Source organism: Pimephales promelas, chromosome 16 (genome assembly GCF_988280905.1).
Source record: "Pimephales promelas chromosome 16, fPimPro1.hap1.1, whole genome shotgun sequence".
In the NCBI taxonomy this organism is placed as follows: Eukaryota; Metazoa; Chordata; class Actinopteri; order Cypriniformes; family Leuciscidae; genus Pimephales; species Pimephales promelas.
The window spans coordinates 21,823,602-21,849,869 of NC_142784.1; the positions used below are offsets into that span (position 1 = coordinate 21,823,602).

The 26,268-nt window shown below is 37.2% G+C and overlaps 1 protein-coding gene across 4 annotated transcripts; it reads left to right on the top strand.

Moving 5' to 3' along the window:
- The first annotated feature begins 635 nt into the window (after window positions 1-635).
- On the top strand, window positions 636-25,649 carry cluha (CLUH binding protein of NUMT mRNA a). 4 transcript variants are annotated; one of them, XM_039670648.2, is made up of 26 exons: window positions 636-962; window positions 7,816-8,000; window positions 8,082-8,253; window positions 8,334-8,477; window positions 8,568-8,695; window positions 8,779-8,933; window positions 10,345-10,470; window positions 11,161-11,308; window positions 11,384-11,476; window positions 11,560-12,254; window positions 13,298-13,728; window positions 14,979-15,080; window positions 15,162-15,262; window positions 15,673-15,825; window positions 16,165-16,227; window positions 17,020-17,264; window positions 17,385-17,469; window positions 17,558-17,711; window positions 17,790-17,929; window positions 18,804-18,884; window positions 19,235-19,360; window positions 20,287-20,408; window positions 21,423-21,516; window positions 21,988-22,122; window positions 22,218-22,291; window positions 22,913-25,649. In XM_039670648.2, exons 1-26 carry the CDS (start codon window positions 845-847, stop codon window positions 23,037-23,039), a joined length of 4,197 nt encoding a protein of 1,398 aa, XP_039526582.1. In that variant the 5' UTR covers window positions 636-844; the 3' UTR covers window positions 23,040-25,649. The 4 variants fall into 4 exon arrangements, with proteins under 4 accessions (XP_039526582.1, XP_039526583.1, XP_039526584.1 ...); XM_039670649.2 differs by having other exon boundaries at window positions 13,298-13,722; XM_039670650.2 differs by having other exon boundaries at window positions 13,298-13,641.
- Window positions 25,650-26,268: the final 619 nt, after the last annotated feature.

Sequence of the window (26,268 nt, forward strand, 5' to 3'; positions counted from 1 at the left end):
CTCCATATAATGGACTTAATTGGGAACCAAACGGTTCAAGGTCCAAAAGACACTTTCAGTACAAACTGCAAACTGTTCAAAGGGTTTATACGATTCCAGACGATGAATAAGGGTCTTATCAAGCGAAACGATCACTCATTTAAAAAAAAAAAAAACAAAGTTTACGTTTAAATAAGCTCAAATGGTCGCCTTGCTCTGTTCTGTGATTTGCTTTCGTGACTGGCCGTTTCTTTTAGTTATTTATTATTTATATATTTATTTTTCTAATACAGAAGAGACATTATTTCATTCATTCATTATTTTTGAAACATGTAATAAAACGTGGAGTAACCTCTGAGCATGAGAAGCTAGCCTATCTGAATTTGTGTCATTTATAACCATCAAAATATGGTCACCCTAGGTAGGACCTTTTGAATTGTGTATTTTCATAATCTACCGGCCGTTTTGCAAATCCCATATCCTACCTCATAAAGAACGAACTAAACACCCAACATAAACTGAGGAAGCAAAACAGACAGTAAAATAATTATTAAAACCTTCTTATACTGTCTATGAGTAAAACGCGCTTCTCAAAATGGAGCTATAGAGTTGCCGTAGGCAGCCGTGTGTTTGGTGGGTGGGACAAATACAAAGGCAAGCAGGTCAAGAGGAGGAGAAACCACGTGTGACAGCCAGGCTGAGTTGAGAACCGTCCTTCTCAAGTCAAGTTGTTTTTGTAATATCTTTGGATGTAACTAGCCATTCCGTCTGACGGAAGGCCATTCAACAGACCCACATCACAGCTCTCAGCAACGGACATCTGTTGCTAACTCTGAAACCAAACTAGCATTCTGGGAAACGAATCATGGTTAGCAAGACGGATGACATCCCAGCATCAGTGCCCGTTGATCTTGCCCGGGAAGGCGAGACAGAAAACAGCAAAGACAGCAGCAAGACAGCCTTGAAGGATCCATGTGCTTGCGGTATGTAACTTAAGCATTAAAGCAGGTTGCACTGTAGCATGCAGCCACAAAGGCAGAAATCACTGTGCTCTCTCTGATCTTGTTGTATTTTAACACGTCACTTTTGAGTAAATGATGTATGATTGACTTGAACTGGATAGAGGTCAAAGGGAAGTAACGTTAGGTATCAAAGGACATAAAAGCGCTGTCCCGCAGGGGTGTCTGCTTTACACCCATTAACACCATTGTGTTTCTGAATGGGAAGTTAGGGCTTTCATTGTGCTCACAACCTTGTGCAGGCCATTAATTTTAAGTCTTAATACGTTCTGCTCTTGATTTATATCTTATCTTGCTGCTTGGTGTAGATAAACTTATTCACAGCTTGGTTCTCAGTATTATATTTTCTGTAAGAAGGCAGGTTGTCAAACTAAAATTGACTAAAAATGTCCTTGCAGTGTCAGTCAGTATGTTTGATATAGTTCTCTTTCTGTTTTTTTCCCTAGTATTTTGTTATTACTGGCTAAAATGTTTTGAATTATCTTGTAGTGGTTGAACAATTTCCATCCAACTAACTTAAATGTTTTAAAGCTGAGCAGTTAAGTTTAATTATTCATGCTATTTTAATTGGAGGCTATTTTAGACTAATTTAGGATGGTAAACTTTAGCAAAGGTTAATGTAAGGTGTCTGTTTACTAAGGCATTATTCTTTTGCATGAGTATACACAAATAGCAGTGACAAAAGGGTGTTTATTGTAATTTCATGTGTCTTATTTATATTCAACAGTATACTGTGGTTCAATTTAATTGTTTAAAAAGTTTTTAAGTAGTTAATGCTCATAAATTACTATTGCAATAAAGTAGTGAAGTAAATGACAATAGAATAACACTCGTTCAGCAAGACATATTTACTCCTGCCTCTGCTCTAGCAAAGTCAATAGAAAGTGCAGATGTGGGATAAATTATTTAACGACCATGTGAAGCTCTTAAACGTGAACGCTAGTGATTTACTCGTTATTTACAAGTTTACTTTCTTTATCATCAGTGTAAAGTGTAGCTGTGTGTGAGGAGATCTTGAAGCACATGTTCTGTTACAGCGCGCATGAACACTAATCAACTGAAGGTCACCTTCATTGGGACGGAACCATTGAGCCAGAGAGAGGAGAGCGTTGTTTCACTACGGTCTGAATCTTAAGTGGCACTATATTGAATAATTTTAATGGCCAAAATAACCTATTATATCTTGAAATTAAGAATATGTTCTTGGGAAAAAAATCGTATTAGCAATGTATAGCTTGTTTAAACGTGCGTGTGTTTATCGGCCCCCCTCCTGTTTTCATTCATTAAAGTGTTGCGCTCCTCGACCCGGATGCGGAAGTAGCTGCACATGGAAAGTCATGGTGCTTGTATGCCGATAGAAGGTTATTGCTACCAGTTATATAGTGGGATCTGTTTGGTAAGTTTTGGGATTACATACTTTGCCTAGCTCGTAGGGGCGATCCTGTAATTTACGACGTATTTTTTATCTATCTAACGTTACATGCTGTCATTAAATCGTTTTTAGAGCAAATAGCCGGCTGCTGTGCACACTGTCACTGACAGTGTCAGTTAGCTAACTGCTGCAATCCGTGTCACATTTAAGGAGACCTTGGAAGAGGCTGACAGTTGTTATGGCACCTGACAGCTGTGGAATTGGTCATTCTGATAACACGTTTAATATGTTGAATTTGAAGCCCGGGATGATGCCTACTTGTGACTGGTCTGATCTCTCTGATTGTGAATTTTCTGCTGTCTTTGTACATTTGACATGATTTGTATGCAAATGGATCATGATTATTATACACGCAAATACATATTAATAAAGCCACGTAGGAAGCTGGTTAGGCCATATTTGATTTGTTACTCTGTTGTCTGTAATTAGGCAATACTGCAAGTTGTATTGCTAATCTGCAAGTTTTGTTTAGCCTCATCACACATTTTGTATCAAATGCTTTTGAAGATGCATCATTTTCTTAATCCAAAAATGTTTTGCACATAATATGTTATCTTGCATATAATGGGTCCTCAAAGGGGAGGCTATGTTGTTGATACTGTATGATCATCTGTTTCATGTATGATCATCCCTTTTGTTTATGGATACTTTTACTTGTTAGATAAAAACAAATCATGGCAGTGTAGTTTTTACATAACTAAGATTACAAGGATCACTTCCTGCAGCTTTTGCATTTCCGGTGCCAAATGTTCCGACACCACGCTCTGTTGTCCCAACACATCATTTTGTCACTTCAAAGGGGATCTGTATGGGCTGCAGCCTCACTTGTGTGTCACTTATGCCACCATAATTTCAGTTGTGAAAGTCTGTCAATGTGTCCCTTGTGTGTGTGTGTGACTAGTGCTGGTTTAACTACCTTTTTTTTTTTTTTTTGGATTGTTTAAGTGTTATTGTTGTCACAATGGGACTTTGCACTTGCCTTTTACTTTAGCATAAGTCAAACTTGAAGTTTGGCAAGTTAGGAAGAGTGTAATTGTGAAGTATAAATATCTCTCCTGACCACTCTGAATGATTTACCTGCATATGGTTGCAAATGAATCGTCAGGGTTTTATTTCTATGAACCTCTCCACCAGTGTCATAATGTGCATGTGTTAATGTTTTAAACTCGATTGTGATGGGATTAAATGGAAAAAGGATGGAATGAAGTATTTAAACATGTTCGACTGTTATAGGGAGAATATCATATCAGTTTAGCATAATGTAAACTGTTTTCGTCTGATCCTCCAGCCTTTCAAATTCTCTGAATGTGGCGTACACCTGGACTTCACCCAGTGAGAGGGAGGAATAAAGGACAGGGGGATTGACTTTGGGGTTGTGCAATCCTAAGGCACGAACCTCATACACACTTTGTTCTATTTAAAAGTCATCCATTTTTGTGATGCAATACATTGGATTTCCCGACTTGAAATAATTTTAGTTCAGTAGTTCTTAACCAGGAGCCCGGGGCCCACTAGGGGACCCCAGCAAAATTCCAAGGAGAACTCGAGATTTAAAATGAGGGGAAAAAAATGATCCCCGATCTAAGGGGTGGAGATGGGTAGGTTTAGGGGTGGGGTTAGGTATTAGGGAGGAGATGGGTATGTTTAGGGGTGGGGTTAGGTATTAGGGTGGAGATGGGTATGTTTAGGGGTGGGGTTAGGTATTAGGGAGGAGATGGGTATGTTTAGGGGTGGGGTTAGGTATTAGGGTGGAGATGGGTATGTTTAGGGGTGGGGTTATGGATCAGGGGTGCAGATGGGTAGGTTTAGGAGTAGGGGTGGGCGATATAGCCTAAAAATTATATCACGATATTTCAAGAATATTTGCGATAATGATATTTATCACGATATAGAAAAAATATATGAAACAATGTTTTATTGGTGATTGCAGCTGGCTGGCAGCAGCATTAGTGCAAAAAAAAAAGTATAACATAACTCCTTATCATTTTATTTTAACAATAACTACAGTAATACATTAACAATATTAACAATAACTTCAGAAGCCTGCACAATATTGTCACCTAATAAAATTTACCTAAACTTTGAAGTACAAAAATTTAAACAAACAGCGGCAATCCAAACAAACCTTCAAAATGTAACAGTTGCCTTGCATAGTTTTTGGATTAGCATCAAATGAGGTATACAATACCTAATTTATACAATAATTGTATAAAATCGGAACATTTAGGGGAAAAAAAACATTTAGTGGGGAATAAATAAGAGACAATTGTAACACTAAATCTGGTAAAACTTTACACATTGCTCTTTGTATTGTACATTCATGAAAAAAAAACAAGGTAACAAATCAAAAGGATTAATTGTTATATAGCCTAGTCTACTATAAAATTGAGGCATGTTTAAAATGTATAGCACAGCTGTTTAATGAGGCAGCAACATATGAACAAATGCTATTAATAATCTTTCATTGCGCAAAAGTATTATGATATTAAAGGCTCCAATATATCGCACAGCGCTTATGCGCATCCCGAGCGCTGAATGATGCGCTTGAAGCAACACGGAGTCACAGCGCGCACGCGCAGCGCGTCGAATACTCAGCACTGAACAGTTCAAAGCACAAAGTAAATAAATATTGATGCGTAGCGTCGTGTATAATATACAGCATCTAGCTATGCAATCGTTTATCGAGTCCTTTCTTTTAACAGTTTTACATTTCAGTTACTGTGCGCGTGATGAACAACAGTGCTCTGACTTTAGTGTTTTGCTCTAACAGACACCCGGCCGGTAGAAAGTAACATGATGATTTAGTTAACGTTACAGCAATAAAGTCCAGCAAGATAAAGTTGTGTTATGCGAAACCATAGACCTTTTAGTTACAAATATAATAATAGTAACATTGAATCATCTTAGAAAGAGTTTAATCGTGTTGACTGTTGTACCCAACTGCGGAAACTCTGAAGGAAGATTAGGCGAATGCAAAATGTACGCTAGTAGGGAAGTGGTGAAACGAGTTTTCATGCATATTTGACAAAAAAAAAAATAATAATAATAATTGTGTTGTTGGAGATCTGACCTCTTGTACTCAAACAACTTCCATACTATTGAAGAGGCGCCCTTTTTAGGAACTAAATCAAATCTTGATCTGATCCGGAGTCTGACATGCTGCTGTGTTGTTGTGCATGCGCTAAGTAACGTAAATACGCCATACGTCATCATATCATCAATATCGCGATATGACAATTTTTTATCATGTAAAATTTTATACCGGTATTATCGTGGACGGTATGATATGGCACAGCCCTATTTAGGAGTGGGGTTAGAGATCAGGGGCGCAGATGGGTAGGTTTAGGGGTGGGGTTAGAGATCAGGGGTGCAGATGGGTAGGTTTAGGAATGGGGTTAGGGATTTTTGGGGTGGAGATGGGTAGGATTAGGGGTGGGGTTAGGGATCAGGGGTAGAGATGGGTTGGTTTAGGGGTGGGGTTAGAGATCAGGGGCGCAGATGGGTAGGTTTAGGGGTGGGGTTAGGGATCAGGGGGCAGAGATGGTAGGTTTAGATGTATATAAAGTGGGAAGAGTTGGATCTGGATCCAACTCCTCCACCTGGATTTCGTGTTCTGCAGTGAGGATCATTTAATTTGCTTTCAGTTGATTTATGCTCTAAATTAAAACTTTAAAATGAAAAATATGCTAAATATAAAAAATAATAACACCATGTTCCTGTTTTTTTTTGTGTGTGCCCTAAATACTTTGAATACACACTCCATTTACAGAATTTCACTTTAGCTTTTTTGTGTTAGCAGCTCCTATACTTAGAACCACCTAACCTAATGCTCAAAATTAGATTTGGATTGGATTGGGGGAGATCTGTGTAAACACTCAAATCTAGAGCAAGATAAAATACCCATATGGTGCCGCTAGGTCTGTAGAAACAGTTGGTTTCGGGTTGAATTGAAGATGGCTGCTGTAAGTGACTGAAAGAAAGCACAAGCTCCTCATTCAATTTAGTCAGTGAAAGTAAATGACTCATTACATGCTATTTACACTTAGGGATACATATTTAATACATAAATATTATGTGGATTGGGGAATTTTGTGCTCTGCCTCCCCTGTGGCCCTCACTGTCTGAAGTGTGAGACCAGCTGCTTGTTGTCATAGCCGTGACCATTGAGGAGAGCCAAGGACATGCTGCAGTTGTCTTGAGCAAACAGTGTATTTTATCTGTGAGTTATGGCCGAGACAGCTGTGGCATTGGAAAACATGTCTGCCTGGGCTGGAATGTCAAATCCTTGTCATCTAATTCAGTTTATTTAATCACAAAACATGCTGCCTCAGCAGATCTCTTTGAGTGAATCAGTCAGTAAGGCAGAAGGGACTTCCTCAAACTGTTGAGTAAGATGATATTGCAGCGGCACATTCATTCAGCCAGAGAGCGTGCCGGGAATGATTGCCCCCCAAGACCCAGGACTTAAACTGTTGCCGTGGAGATCTCCATGGCAGCTCGGTATTACGCTGTGGGAGCTGTATTGTGTACAGTGTGTGAAGTGTCACAGGCCCTCAGAAGATGACCGGTGTGTGCTAGTTGGCTGACCTAGTGGTAAAAATCCACTACCCTTATTCAGCTCCTCCGTGATTAGTGAGATTTGTGTTGTGAGTAACTTCCTTTGTGAAACTATAGAGGGGTTGTAATTAATGAATTAAGATAAGTAATATAATGATTATTGGAAAAGTTTTCTATTTTTTCTTTATATACTAAAGCTATAGATTGGTTTTCATTTTAATTATAGTTTTAGTAATTTTGTTATTTGCTTTTGTCATTTTATTTCATTTTGTTCCAGTTTAAAAACTTAAATTTTCCTACTCGTTGTTGCAGAGGGAGGATTTCTAACTCATTTTTTTTTCTTTTACTGAAAATGACTGAATTATTTGGTTCTAGTTAATAACAAAACTGTATTAAATATAAATATATAAAACTTAATAACTTAATATAAATGAACTATGGTGTTTTCTATTTGTATGTGGTAGTTTCGATCTAGGGATCGTGATTTTATTTGTACTGTTTTCAATTGTTGTTTTTTCATGTTGTGAATGTCTTTTATTTACTTATTGTCATATGAACAACACCTCAGTAAACAGACTCGCGTAAGACTTACAGACACATTTAGAGATGTACTACATGACAGAAAAATGACTTCAGATTTAGGTATCAGTTGTGGATGAGTGATTCAGTCTGATTCTAATCACAAGCAAGTTTGAAACTGTTTCAATTTTAATAATTATAATAACATAATATTTGTAATTAACTAACGCCACCTCACAAGATAAAATGTGTCAACTTCTTTTTCTGAAAGTTAATCTAATAGTAACACTTTTATTTTTCTACCCACAGGACACCGTGGGGACACTGCAGTAATGAACGGGGACGCTGGTCACGAGGAGGCCGACTCCAAGCAGGATGGCGGTGCCGATGCAGACCTTGCAGAGGATGCCAACGAACAGGAAGTGATCGTAATTCAAGACACTGGCTTCACTGTGAAGATCCAAGCACCTGGAACCGAACCCTTTGACCTTCAGGTAATTCCTGTTCTTACACTGACTTCACATCACAGACATTGGTAACAAAATATTGTAACAAAATCTGTGGTTCCTACTCAGGTGTCACCACAAGAGATGGTGCAAGAGATCCATCAAGTACTGATGGACCGCGAGGACACCTGCCACCGCACCTGCTTTTCCTTACAGCTCGACGGAAACGTACTTGACAACTTTGCCGAGCTCAAGTCCATTGAGGGCCTGCAGGAAGGCTCTCTTCTCAAAGTGGTCGAAGGTACAATTCGAGACCTTCTACCATAAGTATACGTCTCATTTGAAGGTACTGAGCTTTCAACGTTTCTTTTACCCGTGTAGAGCCCTACACAGTGCGTGAAGCTCGTATTCACGTCCGTCACATCCGAGACCTGCTGAAGAGTCTTGATCCATCAGACGCTTATAATGGAGTGGACTGCAACTCCCTCTCGTTCCTCAGTGTCTTCACCGATGGAGATCTTGGAGGTCTGTGACAGGAAGAATGTGAGGTCTTAAATGGTTTCTAGGAGATTGACAGCTGGTAATCGATTGCCTGTTTGCTCTTACCATCCGCAGATACTGGGAGACGCAAAAAGAAGGGCAGTGAACTTGAGCAGATTGATTGCACACCACCTGAACACATTCTGCCAGGCAGCAAAGAGCGTCCTTTGGTGCCCCTTCAGCCACAGAATAAAGACTGGAAGGTCAGAGTAGATTACAGATTTTTGCCATGACTTGCTTTTGTTTTGAGATTTTAGTTTACTTTTGCCTTGTTCTCTGTCTACAGCCTATGCAGTGCCTGAAGGTCTTGACAATGAGTGGCTGGAACCCACCGCCTGGCAACAGGAAGATGCACGGAGACCTTATGTATCTGTACATCGTGACTGTTGAGGACAGACACGTCAGCATCACTGCCTCCACCCGTGGATTCTACCTCAATCAGTAAGCGAATTTAATATGAATACTTGATTCTGATGGGTCATTGTGGCATTTCATGATCAGTTGTAGAGTGCAGTAGTTGGGTTGCTGAAGTAAAAATCCAATTAATTTACTTAATTTTTAAAGGTAAGGTAGGCAAGTTTCAGAGCGGCTTGCAATAGCATGTTAGCTTTGAAAGCTTAACATCCCACCCTCCCTTCAGAGCGCCTTCAAACGCCTTCTTTAAAACACATGAACCCACATCACAGTTTGTAAACCTGACTGCTGCTATTCATTTCTCCTTGCATACATTTGAAAAAAAAAAAATTCGGTCCTGTGTAAATCTTACTTCCGTGTTGATACAAGTTTCGGCTGTTTTTTTTTCTATTGTGGTCGGCATCAAACTATAGACCTTATTCAGAGCAGCGCCATGAGCGGTATGAAAGTGAGGCTGTGAGGGATAGACTTACCGTGTTTCCAATGGCATCCGCTGTAAAAAGCTCCTAGATTACTTACAATTTTCCACAGCTTACATTGTAGGGAGTTTTTTTGTCAACTGAAATTTCTTGGAAAGATATTTTTCCAGTGTTTCATGAGCAGAACAATCTGAAAACACATTAAATAACAGTACAGCCCATTGAAGAGATGCATGACTATCCCTCACAGCCTTGCTTTCATTCTCATTAAAAATCAAAGATGGCACTGCCGTGAATAAGGCGTATACTTCCCACAAAATAAATAAATAAATACAACGACATAAAGTGAAAATTAGTCATTTACAAAAACCGTTAAGCAAATATAAATTATACAGTTCCAGTACACACCACATAGAGACGTCCTGCTGTAGTCATTGCTGCTGCTGCTCGCCTTCAATTTCAGCCTCGGGATCTGATTCGGGATCAAAAATGTATGGCTGAATCTGATTGTTAGCCATTGTGTGTTTTGGGATGTCACAGCTTCCAGACACTCTCAACGCAAAAGCTTTGCGCACTCGTGATTATTTAGCTCCGCCCACACGGCATGCCTCCAACCGCTCGTTTTTTTTATGGAAAGACTCGGTACAGCCTATCTTTCTTTTATAAATATAATAAAATTAAAGACTTTTTGGAGATTTAAAGGATGCAATACCACTCCCTAGTATATACATATGAATACATTTAGACCACACAACGACTTTTAACCAGCATAAAAAAAAATTATAGAACAAATCGCCTACCTTGCCTTCAATGATAATTTAAATCTTTAAAACTGGGCCTTTGAGCTACGAGGTTGTTAACCAATGTTGTATGCTTTTGTCGAAGCCTTCAGCCTGCATCATTTCAATCATTTTCTCTTACATTATAATATTGTGATGCCTATGTTCATTTATAGCGTGTAAAATGTTTATTTAGACAAAATAGTGTAGAATTGTAATATTATTGGTGATTTGTTGCAGGTCCACAACTTATATCTTCAACCCCAAGCCAGCCAACCCCAGCTTCCTCAGCCACTCTCTAGTTGAACTGCTGAGTCAGATTAGTCCCACCTTCAAGAAGAACTTTACTGCTCTGCAAAAGAAGAGGTAATGCATTATTAATACCAGTTTAGTTTATCTTTCACTTATATTTGGATTAAACTGACAAAGAACTCCTTTTGTGTAAACCAGCTCTAGCCTGTTTAAAGAATCATGAACCGTTTTATCTGAGCTAGGCCACGTTTGCACTTAATATTACCATCCTACTCTGCAGTGTGACAAAGGACACTTGGGAGCAGCAGAATGCAAGCTTACTTTACTGTGCATTATCAACATACAGTAATGCTATGATATCGCAAGTCATCATTGCATAATCAACGCTATGAAGTCGCAGGTCATATGTGGTCACAAAATCAGAAATCCTCCCTTCAGGGTAATCTGGTCTAGTTGTTATGACACAACTGCTTGTTTTCAAAAAAATTTATTTACAGGAACAGAAAGATATTTAAATGAATTATCATGATTCATTATGTGACTTCAAAAGTTTTAAGAACGCATGTTCTTCAGTAAAAACAATAGTTATTATTTGATTTCAGTTTACATCTTGATTATCATTTTAGTTTAGGTTCAAGAATATTTGAATAATGTATTCATTTAAATACATTGCCATCCCGTGGCGTCCTTTGTTTGTTTGCTGAGGCCCCCTAGTTGAGAACATCTGGTGTAAATGTTTATTTGTGTCACAGTTTTAGAGGCATTTTGTTCTTCATTTATGCTATGTCATGTTATTGATAATAGGGTACAAAGACATCCGTTTGAGAGAATAGCTACTCCCTTCCAAGTGTACAGCTGGACTGCACCACAGATCGACCATGCCATGGACTGTGTGAGAGCTGAGGATGCCTACACCTCCCGTCTGGGTTATGAAGAGCACATACCTGGCCAAGTATGTCTTACAAAGTTTTAATTTTGAGTCATTTAATTTATAGGGCTATTAAAATGTTCTTGTTCTCTATGATAGACTAGAGACTGGAACGAGGAGCTCCAGACAACCAGAGAACTTTCTCGTAAGAACCTCCCTGAGCGTCTGCTGAGAGAACGAGCCATATTCAAGGTGAACATACCAGCACTAGCTTCAGAACAAGTCGTTTTCACTTGATAAATTGTTCTGCTCACCAACGCACTTCTGTTCCCCAGGTTCATAGTGACTTTGCCGCTGCGGCGACGCGTGGTGCGATGGCAGTGATTGATGGTAATGTCATGGCGATCAATCCTGGAGAGGAGACGCGAATGCAGATGTTCATCTGGAACAACATTTTCTTCAGCTTGGGCTTTGACGTACGTGACCACTACAAGGAGCTGGGCGGGGACGCTGCCGCCCACGCCGCCCCCACCAACGACTTGAATGGGGTGAGGGCATACAGTGCTGTGGATGTGGAGGGGCTCTACACCCTGGGCACGGTGGTGGTGGACTACAGAGGTTATCGTGTAACCGCTCAGTCCATCATTCCTGGCATCTTGGAGCGGGAGCAAGAGCAGAGTGTCATCTATGGCTCCATTGACTTTGGTAAGACCGTAGTGTCCCATCCCAAGTATCTGGAGTTTTTGGAGAAGACCAGCCGCCCTCTGAAGGTGCAGCGGCATGATGTGCTCAACGAGAAAGACGCTTCTGTAGAGCTTTGCTCCTCTGTGGAGTGTAAGGGTATCATTGGCAACGATGGGCGCCATTACATCCTGGACCTATTGCGTACCTTCCCTCCTGACCTCAACTTCCTGCCAGTGGAAGGAGAAGAGCTCACGGCCGAGAGCCAGAAGCTGGGTTTCCCCCGGCTACATCGCCATCGCCTGGCTTGCTTGCGCCAGGAGCTCATTGAGGCCTTTGTAGAGCACAGGTGTGTTCCTGCTACTTGATCAACATGTAAAGTAGAGTAAAGTTGATCTCCCATTTGTTGTGTAATGGAAGTATGGTTTGTGTACCACTTTCAGTTTTTTAGTAAAATTATCTCATAAGAATGAAGCCACATACTTTGTTGTTAATCATGATATATGATAAATCATATAAATCATTATATCATATAAAAATATGAATCATGATGATGATTTTTATTATATATATTTATATAAATATATAATTTATATAAATAATATTTTTATTTATATAAATTATATATAATTAATAGAATTAATATTATAATTAATGATAAAAATATGAATTATGATGATTTTTATTATTATAAATATAGAAGTAACTACTAGTATAAAATTAAAGAAAAATAGGTATGAAAAATCGTTTGTAACTATTATATTCATTGTTAGATAAATTACTAATAATATAATAAGAATAATACAAATTATTATTTGTAACTAGTTTAAAAGTAAAAGGTAAATATTTTTTAACCCATTTTACCATTAATTTTGTGCTATTTTTACTACTAATTATTTTTAATATTATTAATAACTTATATTAGTAATTTGTGTGTGTGTGTATATATAATTTACATATATATTATAATAATTGCACTTATATAATTTTATAATTATCTAATTTACAAATATATTTTACATTTACATTTGTCTTATCCACTGCGCTATCACCACCCACTGTTAAATTTTGTTAATAGTTAAAGGTAAAATAATAATGATATTACTGTTAATATTATATTTTTTTATTCTTAGTGACTTTTTCAAAAAATAGAAAGTAAATATTTAAATATATTTTAGTTTAGTTAGTGATTTTTGTAATAGTTACTAATACTATTATTAATAGAAATATAACCATTCAAAAATTAAAAAAAAAAAAACTTAGAAAATGTGTGTGAATTAGAGATTTTATTATGTTTTAAGTATTTAATTTTCTCCTTAATTGCATATTTCTTGAATGTCCTGAAGGCTAGTTTGTCAGTGGGTGTAAACATGTCATTCTCTTGTGCCTCAGATATCTCCTCTTCATGAAGATGGCCGCACTCCAGCTAATGCAGCAGAAAGCAAACAAAGACAAGGCCGCAGCCCTGCATGACACGAGCACTGCAGATGTGGAGTCTGAAAGCAAACCGCAGGCTCTTGAAGCATCTGAAAAGGTTCCTGACGACAAACCAACCTCTCCAACTTCCTCTGAGTCTGAATCCACTCTGACCCCTAATGACTCAGAGTCAAACACTGTGTCCGAAAACTCTGCTCCTGAGAACCAGGCAGCCCAAGTTCCTACGGCAAACACCAACGGTACTCATGAGCCTTCAGCTCCAGAGAGGCAGAATGGAGGGTGTGATAGTCTCTTGGAGGGTAAGGAAGCTGATGAAATAATTCCTGGACTTGCCCAAGCTAAAGAGCTGGCCGAGTCCTTAGCAGCGGAAGATGGATCAGGTATTGGTACGTCCTGTGAGCGACCGAAAAGAGCATGAGAGGGAACAAGAGCAAGAGCTGGCAGAGACATGCACTCATATTGGGGTCCCCCCCCCCCCCGCCTTTTCTTATCTTAGCTTCATCTGAGTTCTGTCATCAACTCATTAGATATGCCCTGCTGTTGTCTTTTACTTTTGCTATCTGTGTGTATTCAGTGCATCTCTCCTCTTGCTGTGTGCTCATGTTCTCTCTGAGACTCATTAACGGAGACGAGGATCTCCTAGATTGGCTATATAGTAATCTGGCTCCACTGTGTTGGGATTTCAGTTTATTATCCCCACGTCTTCCACCTGTCAACACTCTCCCTTCTAATCTTTCTCTGTGGTGATTAGAAAACCTGAGATTTTTCCAATTCAAACCAAATGAATTTATTGTGTGTTGGATTAACGTGTGGTGATTATTTGTTTTATAACCCCGTTGTTAATTATTCTAATAATTGAAACCAGGGTTTTTCAAACTTTATATAGATGTTTTAATATTCAAATGTATTATTTTGAATATATTTTAATGTTTGTCAATTTCCATGGATTATACTTAGATGATTTTAAAGAGGTCATGATTTGAGAAATCGCGATTTGAGAGATCTTTTGACATGTAAGAGATCATTTGTGCTATCAAAACAGCAAGTTTCAGAACTCAAAACAGCAAGTTTCAGAACTCAAAACTTCCCCGTTAGTCCAAAAACGACGTGAGTAGATCTAAATATAATGCTATCAATACTTTTCATGGTTAGTTTATCTTGACAGCTGTAATAGTAAAAATGTAGTACAAGTGTACTACACATGTAACACATGTCCACATGTAATACTTATTTCAAATGCAAAGATGTTAGCCAATCACAAAAGTGAGCGTTTACACTGGAGTCTTAAAACAGACACGCCAACAAAGTGTTCAAAACGGTGGGCTAAAATCAGAGTAAAAAAATATTTTTTTACATTTTTTTACATTAATTTTTGATGTAAAAATCATACTAACAATTACACTTCAGGAAATATTTTATAAGAATATATAATTGCCGTTCATGACCCCTTTAAATTCTTTTGTAGTCTTTCAAAAGTCTTTTGTAGACCACCAGTTTGAAAACCTCTGATTCAACCAAACACCCTATTATGGTTGTCAATCGTTTGTGATTGTTTTGTTTTTTTTTATTATTATTTATTTTAGTGTGTGTTTTTTTTTATTTGTTGACATTTTGTGGAACATTTGCCTTTACACAGACCCTAAAAGCAGAGAGGTGGTCCTCAACGCCTGTAAAGCTGTAGGCTCTATCAGCAACACCTCTTTCGACATTCGCTTCAATCCAGATATCTTCTCTCCAGGTATAGTATATTTTTTTGTGTGATTTATCTTTTTGACAGTATGGGCAAACTTGGTCACATGACCTCATCCATCTCTTACAGGAGTCCGCTTCCCAGATGACAGTGCTGAGGACATCAAGAAACAGAAGCAGCTTCTCAAAGAGGCGGCAGCCTTCCTAGTGTCCTGCCAGATCCCTTCTTTTGTTAGTGAACACCTGCTTTCTCAAAACAAAACAAAAAACATGTATATTAAAGCAATAATCTATCACAGGCTGTGGGAAAGTAATCTGAATGCACTCCCTTAAGTGGCTTATTATTATTATAAACTTGCAGGTATATTGCAATATGATAAAATAACCCACTTTTAAATAAATATTAAAACAATATTCCACCAATAGGCCATTCATCCTAAATGATATGATTCACTGATATGAAATCATGTGCTGTTTGCAGTTTCCAAGCAACATAGCAGCTTGACACATTAATATTATATTGTTGCACATACTTATTTTAGATAACATGTACAAAGGCATAGATGCCTTTGAAAGTGTTTTTAGAATATAATAATTTGACTGCTGACCTAAATGTTTTTTTTTTTTATCTTTGTGTGCAGGTAAAAGACTGTTTAGATCACAGCACTTTGCCTATGGATGGTGCAACAATGATAGAAGCCCTTCATCAGCGTGGCATTAATATACGTTATCTTGGTACTGTGCTGGAGTTTGTGGACAACATGCCGTCAAAAGCACAACTTGAACACATCTATGTAAGTGAAGGATGATTCGGTAGCACTTTATTTTACAGTCCCGTTCCACATGTACATAGTATGTACTTATTATAGTTATTGCTATAATTAGGTACTGACCTTGCACCTACAACATAACCTTAACCACGTTAATTTTGTTGCCTTATATTCCTGGGTACTTTCTACACTCAAGTGCATATACTGTAAAATAAAGTGCACCTGATATTTTAATGTTACAAAAAAAAAATATATATATATATATATATATATATTAGAACTTATAACTTTTTTTAACTTATAAAAATATAACTTTTTTGTAATATATAATAAAGACCATATATTTAATTTGTGTTTATGCAGAGAATAGGTATCAGTGAGCTGATCACCAGATGTGCAAAGCATATCTTCAAAACATATCTTCAGGTAAGTTACTACTTTGGTACATTGACAGGAATATCATGGTACATGCTTATTACTTTTTTTTTTTTTTTTGGCATGCATGCATATTACTATTCAAAGGTTTGGGCTTTGGTAAGGTTTTTCTAAATGTTTTTGAAAGAAGTCTCTTATGCTCAAGCCTGTATTTATTTGATTGTAATATTTCTAAACGTAATTTACTATATATTTTTTTTTATTTAAATATGATTTAAATTTATATATTTATTTTGATTTTATAATATATTTTAATTTTTCATTCCATTTTATTATTTTATCAAAGCTGAATCAGTGTCACATTATCCTTCAGAAATCTTTCTAATATGCTGATTTGCTGCTCAAGAAACATTTTTAAGTTTTGTTGAAAATGTTTGTGATGCATTATATTTTGTGGAAACTGATACCTTTTAAGAAGATTTTAATCATATATAAAAATTTTCAAAGAACAGCATTTCTTTGAAATAGAAATCATTATAAATGTGTGTGCTTTCACTTTTGATCAATTTATTGCATCCTTGCTGAATATAACATTTATTTTATTTTCTTTTTAAATGACTCAACATTTTTGAACTATAGTGTTCATATCTAGATATAAATGATAAGTATATCTCTTTACCATGGTAGTTAAATGGGATTGTTGATTTATGGCATTCATTTTTGATTTATGTTATGCATCTTGAAACTTTTCCAAAAAAAGAACAATTGCTGAACCATTGTACTGTTTATTACTTAAGAAGTATTTACCTTTGTGTTAATGCTCGTATTTTTTTGGATTTGCAGGGTGTGGAGCTCTCTGCTTTATCCGCTGCGGTGAGCCACTTCCTGAACTGCTTCTTGAGTTCTTTCCCAGATGCAGTGGCTCACCTTCCTGCAGATGAGCTGGTGTCCCGCAGAAAGAACCGCAAGAGACGTAACCGTGTCCCTGGTGGAGGAGACAACACGACCTGGGCCAGCCTGACACCCAGTGAGCTGTGGAAGAACATTACCTCTGAGGCACAAAGCTACTATCACTTTAATCTGCAATGGTGAGAACTATATATATATATATATATATATAATGTAGTATATGTAGTATAATAAAATACAAAGTTTTGTTGTTACTAGTTGTACCACGGCTTTAATGGTGTTGTGCTTTTGTTTCGCAGTGAAAGTGTGGACCAAGCAGTGGAGAAGTACAACTTGCAGAAGATCACACTGCTGAGGGAGATATCAATCAAGACTGGCATTCAGGTAGTGCTGTTATCGATCTTGCTACGTGTCTCTGAGGTTCTCCGTCAGGCCGGTAGTGACAAGGCTTTCCTTTGTGCTTCCCCTGCAGATCTTAATAAAGGAGTACAACTTTGACAGCCGCCACAAGCCAGCCTTCACCGAGGAGGACATCCTGAATATCTTCCCTGTTGTGAAGCACGTCAACCCCAAAGCCTCAGATGCCTTCCATTTCTTCCAAAGCGGGCAGGCCAAGGTTCAGCAAGGTACTTTACGACACATCATCAATGAAACTACACATACAATGGGTTTGTTATGCTGATTGATATTTCCTCGTTTCATAGGCTTCTTAAAAGAGGGCTGTGAGCTCATCAACGAGGCATTGAACCTCTTCAACAATGTGTATGGAGCCATGCATGTGGAGATCTGTGCCTGTCTGCGCCTTCTGGCCCGACTCAACTACATCATGGGTGATCACCCTGAGGTACATCCTACAAACTGTTACAATTCACATGTTTGGATAAAAATGAATGAGTTTGTCATAAAATGATTTAAAGGGATACTTCCTCGATTAACATTAAGCTTTGTATCAGTAGAAACCCGGTAGTATTTTCGAATGACCATGCTTCCCTCCCTCATGTACCTCTGAGACGGGAGATTTCTGTATTGTGTGTCTGGGAAAAAAACTTACCAATGACGCAAAACTTTTGCGTCATTGTAGGCTTTTTTGGCCGGCTTTTTTTCAACCTGCCCATGTGGGGTGGGATCTCACGATAAAATGGCGTCTTTTCAGTTTCGAGTCAACTAGTAGCCTAGTTGTAGCATTTCTTCCGATAGGCGTGTCTTGGGAGTGGCCTCATAGGGCAGTAAAGCAAGTGCATTCTGGGAGTTGTTGTCTTTCATCCACATAAGCCAAAAATAAATTTTATGGCTTTTCTCAGTTTAGAAGGCACCAGCTTCTAAAATAATTTCACATTTCTACTACATAAATGACCCAATTTAAATACACATTCATCTTTCCAGAGGTGAAATATCCCTTTAAAAAAACTTTATATTTTATACTCGTGTTTAATTTCTTGTGATTAATTTTGTAGATAAATGTACACTACCGTTCAAAAGTTTGGGGTTAGTAAGATTGTTCAGCAAGGATCCATTACATTGATCAAAAGTGACTGAAGACATTTATAATATTATAAAAGATTTCTATTTTAAAATAAAATGCTAAATAATTTGATATTATTAATTGAAAGTGTGAACTAATATTATAAAAATGTAATATAATAATAAAAAAAGACTTGTCTATTGATAATTCTTTAGGATTTAGTGATGCTGATTTTTTTTCTCCCCATCTTTTCAAGGCTCTGAGCAATCAGCAGAAGGCTGTCCTGATGAGTGAGAGAGCACTGGGTATTGAACACCCCAACACTATTCAAGAATATGTAAGTAGTCACATCATTTTCTGTACATATTTTATTTGTTTGTTCTATTTCTCTTACTTTAAACAAACCCTATTCTCTTAAATCGTGTGGTGCGCTGTTACTTTTCTAAGGGATAAGACATAAGATAAACAGATGATAAAACTGGAAAGAAAATCGCGTAGACAAGCATTGAAGAACTTGTATTGCTATAGCTATCACCTAGAAATGTGCTAGCAGATATTCAGATCTGATACTGGCTACCACTCAGAAAATGTACAAATGCTACAAAGTCAAGTTAAAACAATAAATGAACCTCAAACCAATAAATGAGTCTCTGTGATCTCTAAATGTTTCATGTTTGTTCTCCACAGATGCACTTAGCTTTGTACTGCTTTGCCAACGGCCAGCTGTCCACTGCCTTGAAGCTGCTATACCGCGCTCGCTACCTCATGCTCGTGGTGTGTGGGGAGGACCATCCTGAAATGGCCCTGCTCGATGTAAGCCTAAAACGTTTATTATGCTTTGACACTTAAAGCTGCAGTCCGGCATTTTTCCTCTTTGTCGCCATCTCTGTTCGAAATCTGCAATTGCATTATCAACTTTACGTGAGTTGTACTTCAACACCCTCGACACGGGACAATGTGGATGAACAGGATGTTTGAGGAGAGTGTGCAACTGTCAATCAATGTGCCGGTGTAGATACTGGCATTCAGAATCAACAATCGCTTATACGTTATATCACGCAAAACTATACTTTGTTCTCAAATTGTTAATGTTAACAACATCAGCATTGCGTGACTACACGTAATGTCCTTCCAATATTTATCCTTGTTTTCACATGAGTCTGGTTGCGATCTTTTTTTTTTCTGTAGCCACTCCGAGTCTTTTGCATTTTACAAAGAGTGAATCTGTTGTCACTGGGGATTGTCGTTTGAACCTTTCTGGACCTGCCATCAAACTGATAAGTTTAATTATATCAAGTGTTGTGAGAAAAGGCTATAAATCTCCCCCTCTAGTATCCTTGCGCAATATAGCTTATACTAGCCGAGACTCCTTCTTTATGTGTACAGGGGTGACGTAATGACGTAAAGACATGCTCGAATCTCCAGTGGAAATCCACCAGTACCACTGGAATTAAAAACATTATTACAAGCTTGCCGTTTTGAATCAAGCTATGGCAAGCAAATAGTTTTGAACACTGGCTTGTTATGTATTTTCACAAATATGTATTTTGGATAATTTTTAACCCCCAAAAAAGCAATGGACTGCAGCTTTAACCTCTGGCCATCCTGTTCTGACCTTCTTTTGTTGATGATGTAAACCCTGAATTGTCAACGATAGGAAATTGAAGTCTTGCGGTCACTTAGTTGAGGCAAGTGGAACAATTACAACGTCTCACTGTGATCTTTTGTCTTTGACGCAGAGCAATATTGGTCTGGTGCTTCATGGTGTGATGGAGTATGACCTGTCTCTGCGTTTCCTGGAGAACGCCCTGGCCATCAATTCAAAATACCATGGAACACGATCCTTGAAAGTAGCCCTCAGGTACATATGTCTGTTTACACTCTAGTTCAAACTAGACCTGGTTATTGACACAGATTTCACAATGCATTTGATTTGATTGCAATTCAATTATATTCAATATTGATTCGTTTGGCTATGTCTGGCACAATACAATCTTTCAATCGCTCATCTGAAGCAATTCTGTCAGTTGGTACGTAATGTAAAAGGTTAAAATTAACAACCTCAAATAAAAACAGTCCTGTATACAGACATTTAAATGGCAACTTTTTAATGATATAATTGTTTCTACTCCAATTTGTCATTCAAATATAAACATTTAAATGGTTGCTATCAACTTGTTTTCATGACAGATTTATTCAAACATACAATAAATGAGACATCACTTAAAGGTGTGTAAAAAATATAATGAATGTGCAATATAGTTTTTCATTTTTTTTTTTTTTTCAAAATGTTCCTCTATTTTTCATGCTGATTAGCGAGTTATGGACATTTTAAATGGCTTTTCTGAGGTAAATGTAGTTGTGTAACCGTTTACAAGCTGTTTATTGATGTCTTTCTGTGGCTGAAACACTGTTTGAGTGATTACATGAGACATGATGCATTACAGTAAGTTTAGTCTCTTTTGACTTATCTTCTGATGTTCCTTCATGTTTATGCTATAACTAGTCATAAAGTGGAAGAGATAATCGGCCCACTTGCCGCTTGAACTTTCACGGCATATTAAAGAATGCCAAGACGGCATTTATTATTTGAATTTCCAGATAAAATCGACAATTTCAAAGCTAAGACTGTTTCATATCATGTTACAAGCTTATTACAATTATTGAATGGGGGGTGCGCTACAAATAACGATCAGTGAAGTTTTGTTCATGCATCAACAGAAAACAGCTGCGACTAAAAGATCAATTCTTGGGATTTAAGAATCGATATTGGTTCATCAAACTAATCAATGTTGCCAACCCAGGCCTAGTTCAAATCATTGGTGTTATATGCAGTCAAAATGTGTAGTAATGTTCATCCTCTGTTTTTCTGTAGTCATCACCTGGTGGCCAGAGTTTATGAGAGCAAAGCTGAGTTTCGCTCTGCACTGCAGCATGAGAAGGAGGGTTATACCATATACAAGAACCAGGTACACTCAACCTTACATGTACAGTATATCAGACCTGCTATCCCATATAGATTGAATTTTAATGATACATTTAAGGTGCAGTTTTGTTAGTAAAATTCCATAAAATTTTGTAGCCAAAGAAAGTCCATTGTCCATTATCTATAGTGTACCAATTTTATGAAGCACTACTCACACAGAAGTCACTATTAGATCAGATCAGCCTTCTGTTGGTCAATGCACCAAATTCATGTGACCATATTGAAGCCGTGGGGAAATGTTTTGATTGCATGTTGTAGATTCCTATTGATTTCACTCGTGAAAATTCACAAATAATGGTAAATCTGACTGCACTTTTAATCTTACAATTGGTTGTACAAACCTTTGCAATTTAAAACGCTACACAAATAAAAGGCTGATTTTAATAATGAACTTGTAGTGCACTGATAATATCATAATAGATGTTAATAACAACACAATACACTTTTGTTTAAGGTTGGTGAAGGCCACGAGAAGACGAAGGAGAGCTCTGAGTACCTGAAGTACCTCACACAGCAGGCTGTGGCTCTACAGAGAACCATGAACGAGATCTACAAGAATGGATCAAACGCTAGCATAATGCCCCTCAAAGTCAGTCACACCTTAGCTGTCCTGAGCCTCGGTGGCTAAACATTGTTGCATCTTTTCAGGATCTTTGTTGATGGTTTATTTTTCTCTCTCTGTAGTTTACGGCACCAAACATGGCCAGTGTTCTGGAACAGCTTAATATTATCAATGGCATCATCTTTATTCCTCTCAGGTGAGTAAAAGTTTACACCGCTTTTAGTCGTCAGTTTAAAGTCAGTCTTTTAAATATTTTGTTATATAATTGTAGTCCATTTTTACCCAGAGTGAAAAGGCATATAATTATTTTACAAAAACTTTAGATAAACTTTTATCTAAAGCGAACCAAACATTTTGTTTTGACAATTTTTTTTTTGTGTCATTTTAAACATTTTAAGCATATAATAGATTTTTCAACATAATCATTTTAAGCATATAATATATTTTTCAACATAATCATAACACAACATGTAATAACTATCCTTGTGAGATATGCATATATGCATACTGTGTGTGTATGCGTCATCACCACCCCCAGTGGAAGAAATACTCGGCTAATTAATATATATATATATATATATATATATATATATATATATATATATATTAACTAGCCATTCAAAATTTTCAAAAGAAAAGAAGTCTCTTATGCTCACCAATGCTGTATTAATCATTACTCTAGTCTTCAGTGTTAAATTCAGATTAGCATTACTGGAATAAATTACATTTTCAAATATATTCAAATAGAAACCTTTTTAAATTATAATAATGTATAATTAATTATATATCAATTCAAGCCATTCATTTCTTCACACAGCCAAAAAGACCTGGAAAATCTGAAGGCCGAGGTGCAGAGGCGGCAGCTGATGCAGGATTCTGGAAAAATTGAGGAGCAGCAGGGTAGTCAGTTAGAGCTGGATGACAAGCTGCCAGTGGATGATTAAAAGACCCAACCATACAGCCCCTCTCCATATGAGGAGGACACGATGCAGCAGCCATCTGTATGAACCAGTGGACCTGAGAACTGAGCTGTCTAATCTAACCAATTCAATTTGAGCATAATGGGGAAGGGAGGACCAGGAACAGGTGACAAATAAAGTGTACAGAGTGTAGTTTATAGCTGTAAAGAGAATGAAAGCAGATGTTTTACACGTGCAATTCAACAACATGACCCCTCGAGGTCTACCAGAGGAGGAAGCAGGAGAGAATGGAGTCCTTCCCCTCTGAGTTTGCAGAGATGAGGCTGGTGGTGACCAAGGAAGACCATGACATTTTATACCAGAGCCTTATCCATCCACCCATCAACCCCATCTCATACCTTCTCATCTGAGCCCAGGATAAACCACAATCCGTCCCAAACCAACCCACGAGTGTAGAGAGATCCTAAAAACATCCTTTTCTGAAAACTCAGGTGATTTCTACACTGCTCGCCAGATGAGATACGTTCACCGTACAATTCAACAGAGATAGACATATGAGAATCATGGGCTTAAGAATGTACACTTTAGAGGTCTAGTCTCAGGACCGAATGGTAGTATTGTGTCCCATACGTTATTTCTGCGCTCTCCATGGCTTCTGCCTTTAGACAAAATCAGATCAATGCAACTTTACAGATGCGTGTTCTCATCCAGTCATTTAAGATTGGTGGTGTCTGTAAAACAAGGAATCTTTTTGTAAAAGTACATGAGAAGCTATTAGATCTTTCAAGTAAACGTTAATTTAAGCCATGTATGTTTTATAGAAATACATTTGGAAGCTGTATAAAGCTTTGTCATGGGGGTTGGACGGGAGCTTGATTCGTTTTGATTGAAATACAGATTTGAAATGTCCAGTTTGAATTAGACTGTTGTGTTGAAACTCTTTTTCACTTTAAACGTGTGTATGTGTGCGTGTCTATGTATGTACGTCTCTTTATTGTTGTCCATGCTAGTGCTGAAATGGATTCTGAGGATTCCTCCAAAGCTGCTGCAACAGAACAATATTGTGATGATATTTTTATACATACATTATTGATAACGCATGGACTCATGCAACCTGCTAAGACGAAGATGGTGAAAATGTGGTACTTGTAAATGTGGTTTTTGAAACAAGATCAATATATTCTCCAGAATAATTTAGCACCCCGTTCAGGAACTTGCGAGCCTCGTGTTTCTCCCTAGCAGTATTTATTGCACTTTCCAGTGCTGAATTTTTGAGTGGTTTTCAAATAGTACCACCAAAGGAGGAATAAGATTGGCTGCTTTGATGCAACTTACCAAAAAAAAAGAAAAGAAAAGACGATCAAGGGTGATGTGTTTGCTTGTATACATGCTTTGTGTGTGTCCTGCAAATGTCAAAATTGTTGCTGTGTATGAAGCAATATGCTGGAACTAAGTGCACCTTGGATTATGTACATGGATGCAAGAAAACGGCTAGCCTGGTTGTATTTCTCTATAAAACAAAAAGTAAAATTGTTAACAAAATGGTTTGTCTCTGAAAATTGGTGGGGAAAAAACAATTTTACTGGTAAATGATATTTATGAGCAAGAATATCTAATAGTGTGTGAGATGTGTGCTTATTTAAGTCAAAATGTCTGAAAACTGTACTTTTTTTTTTTTTTTTTAAATTGTCAATTCATCAATGGCCACCAGTAGATTTTTGTAATGCGAAAGCTTGGATGTTGGACAGAAGTCATTGAATGTCTATTTCAGTACCCTTAGGTGCCACATGGGTGTGCTGCAGTCAATATATTCGATTGATAATGGACATAAACTAATTTTTTGATGCATTACATTATAATATGTGAACTACATTTGAAACGAAACAAGTGCTGGAATCGAAAGTGGAGTTAAAAAGGTATTAACACCCAAAACTTATTAGAAACTTGACTGATTTTCTGTTGACGTGGTGGTAGCTTAGTGGTTAAAGCTCTGAGTTGGTAACAGATGCATCTCAAGTTCGGTGTCAAATAAGTATGACCTTTGAACTGAAGGGTTAATGAGAAAATCCTGTGTCTGTGTTCTTGAGCCTGGTACTTAACCTCAGGTTTTTCCTGGGCTGTGGTCTATAAAAATAACAAGTAAACAATCTGCAGTCAAGATTGTTAAGTATGATCTTAATTGAATATCTTTATGCTTCTATAGTTACACATCTCACAGAGAACAAATTGGTAGATTAAAACCGTTTTGAATTTAGCCGCAAAGTCATTTTCATAATAATGTTCACTAAATCTGTGATGTGTTCATGTAGTAAATCAACATGTCCAACAAGATTTCAATAACTGCTTGCATGACAAACCAATTTAATGTAATTGAGATGTTTAGTGTTTTTTTTTTTTTTTTTTTTTTTTTTGGGAAAGGTTTGGGTTTTATTTACACCAGATGTAAAAACAAAATGGCAGGTATTTGTATTATTTTTTTCCTTTCTGAATTTGAAGTGTCTTGAATGTCTTCCTGGGTAAAATATTTAAATTACAGTTTAATCACAAAATGTTTCTGTGTGAAGGCCTAACAAAGAAAACAAGTTAATTTTTGGAATTTTAAATTGTTTGAAGATAACTGAGAACATTTTTTTTTTTTAAGGTCAGAGACTTTAAGGCTTAATTCATTTAAATATCTTATGTTAGCAAATGATTATGACACCTGCCACACTCAGTCTGCAGCACATTTAGTTACATTTGCTCTAAAATAATCTGCATAAAACTATTATAAACTAGAACGTACATTTTTTTAATGTATTAATTTAGAGCAATGTATAGTGCTCAGTCTCAATGTCATCTATCTTAAAGCTGTCATCTGTCTAACAAACAGACCCCAGGATGTCTGAATTTCTTTTCTTTTTTTTGTTGTTTTGAATTCCCTGTTTTCGACATGAAATATTTGTCATGTCCTTTGTGTGTCTGTTTTGGTTTCTTTAATGAGTGGTACATTAATGTCAGTTCTTCTAAATAACAATCTAATTATTTTTGGTCTGAGTATCCTTTTGTAATAAAATGAATAAAGAAACTAGAAAACAATTATAGGCCTATTCATTGAAATATGGTGTATGTCTAAACGCAGGACACTTTGTTTTCGGTATTGTCTAAATTTTCTTTCAGAGGAACTAAAGTTTGTATTTACTTAAAGTTTGTATTATTACTCCTAATAGATGTATCAATATAAATAATTTGCATCATGAGGCTGGGAAGTTACCTT

What these genes read in the sequence shown, in the direction of transcription:
- cluha (XM_039670648.2), top strand. Translation starts at nt 845, where the DNA reads ATGGTTAGCAAGACGGATGACATCCCAGCATCAGTGCCCGTTGATCTT. An exon ending in AAGAGCACATACCTGGCCAA is followed by an intron (nt 11,309 to 11,383) that starts GTATGTCTTACA and finishes TCTCTATGATAG; the next exon opens with ACTAGAGACTGGAACGAGGA. An exon ending in CAATCAAGACTGGCATTCAG is followed by an intron (nt 17,470 to 17,557) that starts GTAGTGCTGTTA and finishes CTTCCCCTGCAG; the next exon opens with ATCTTAATAAAGGAGTACAA.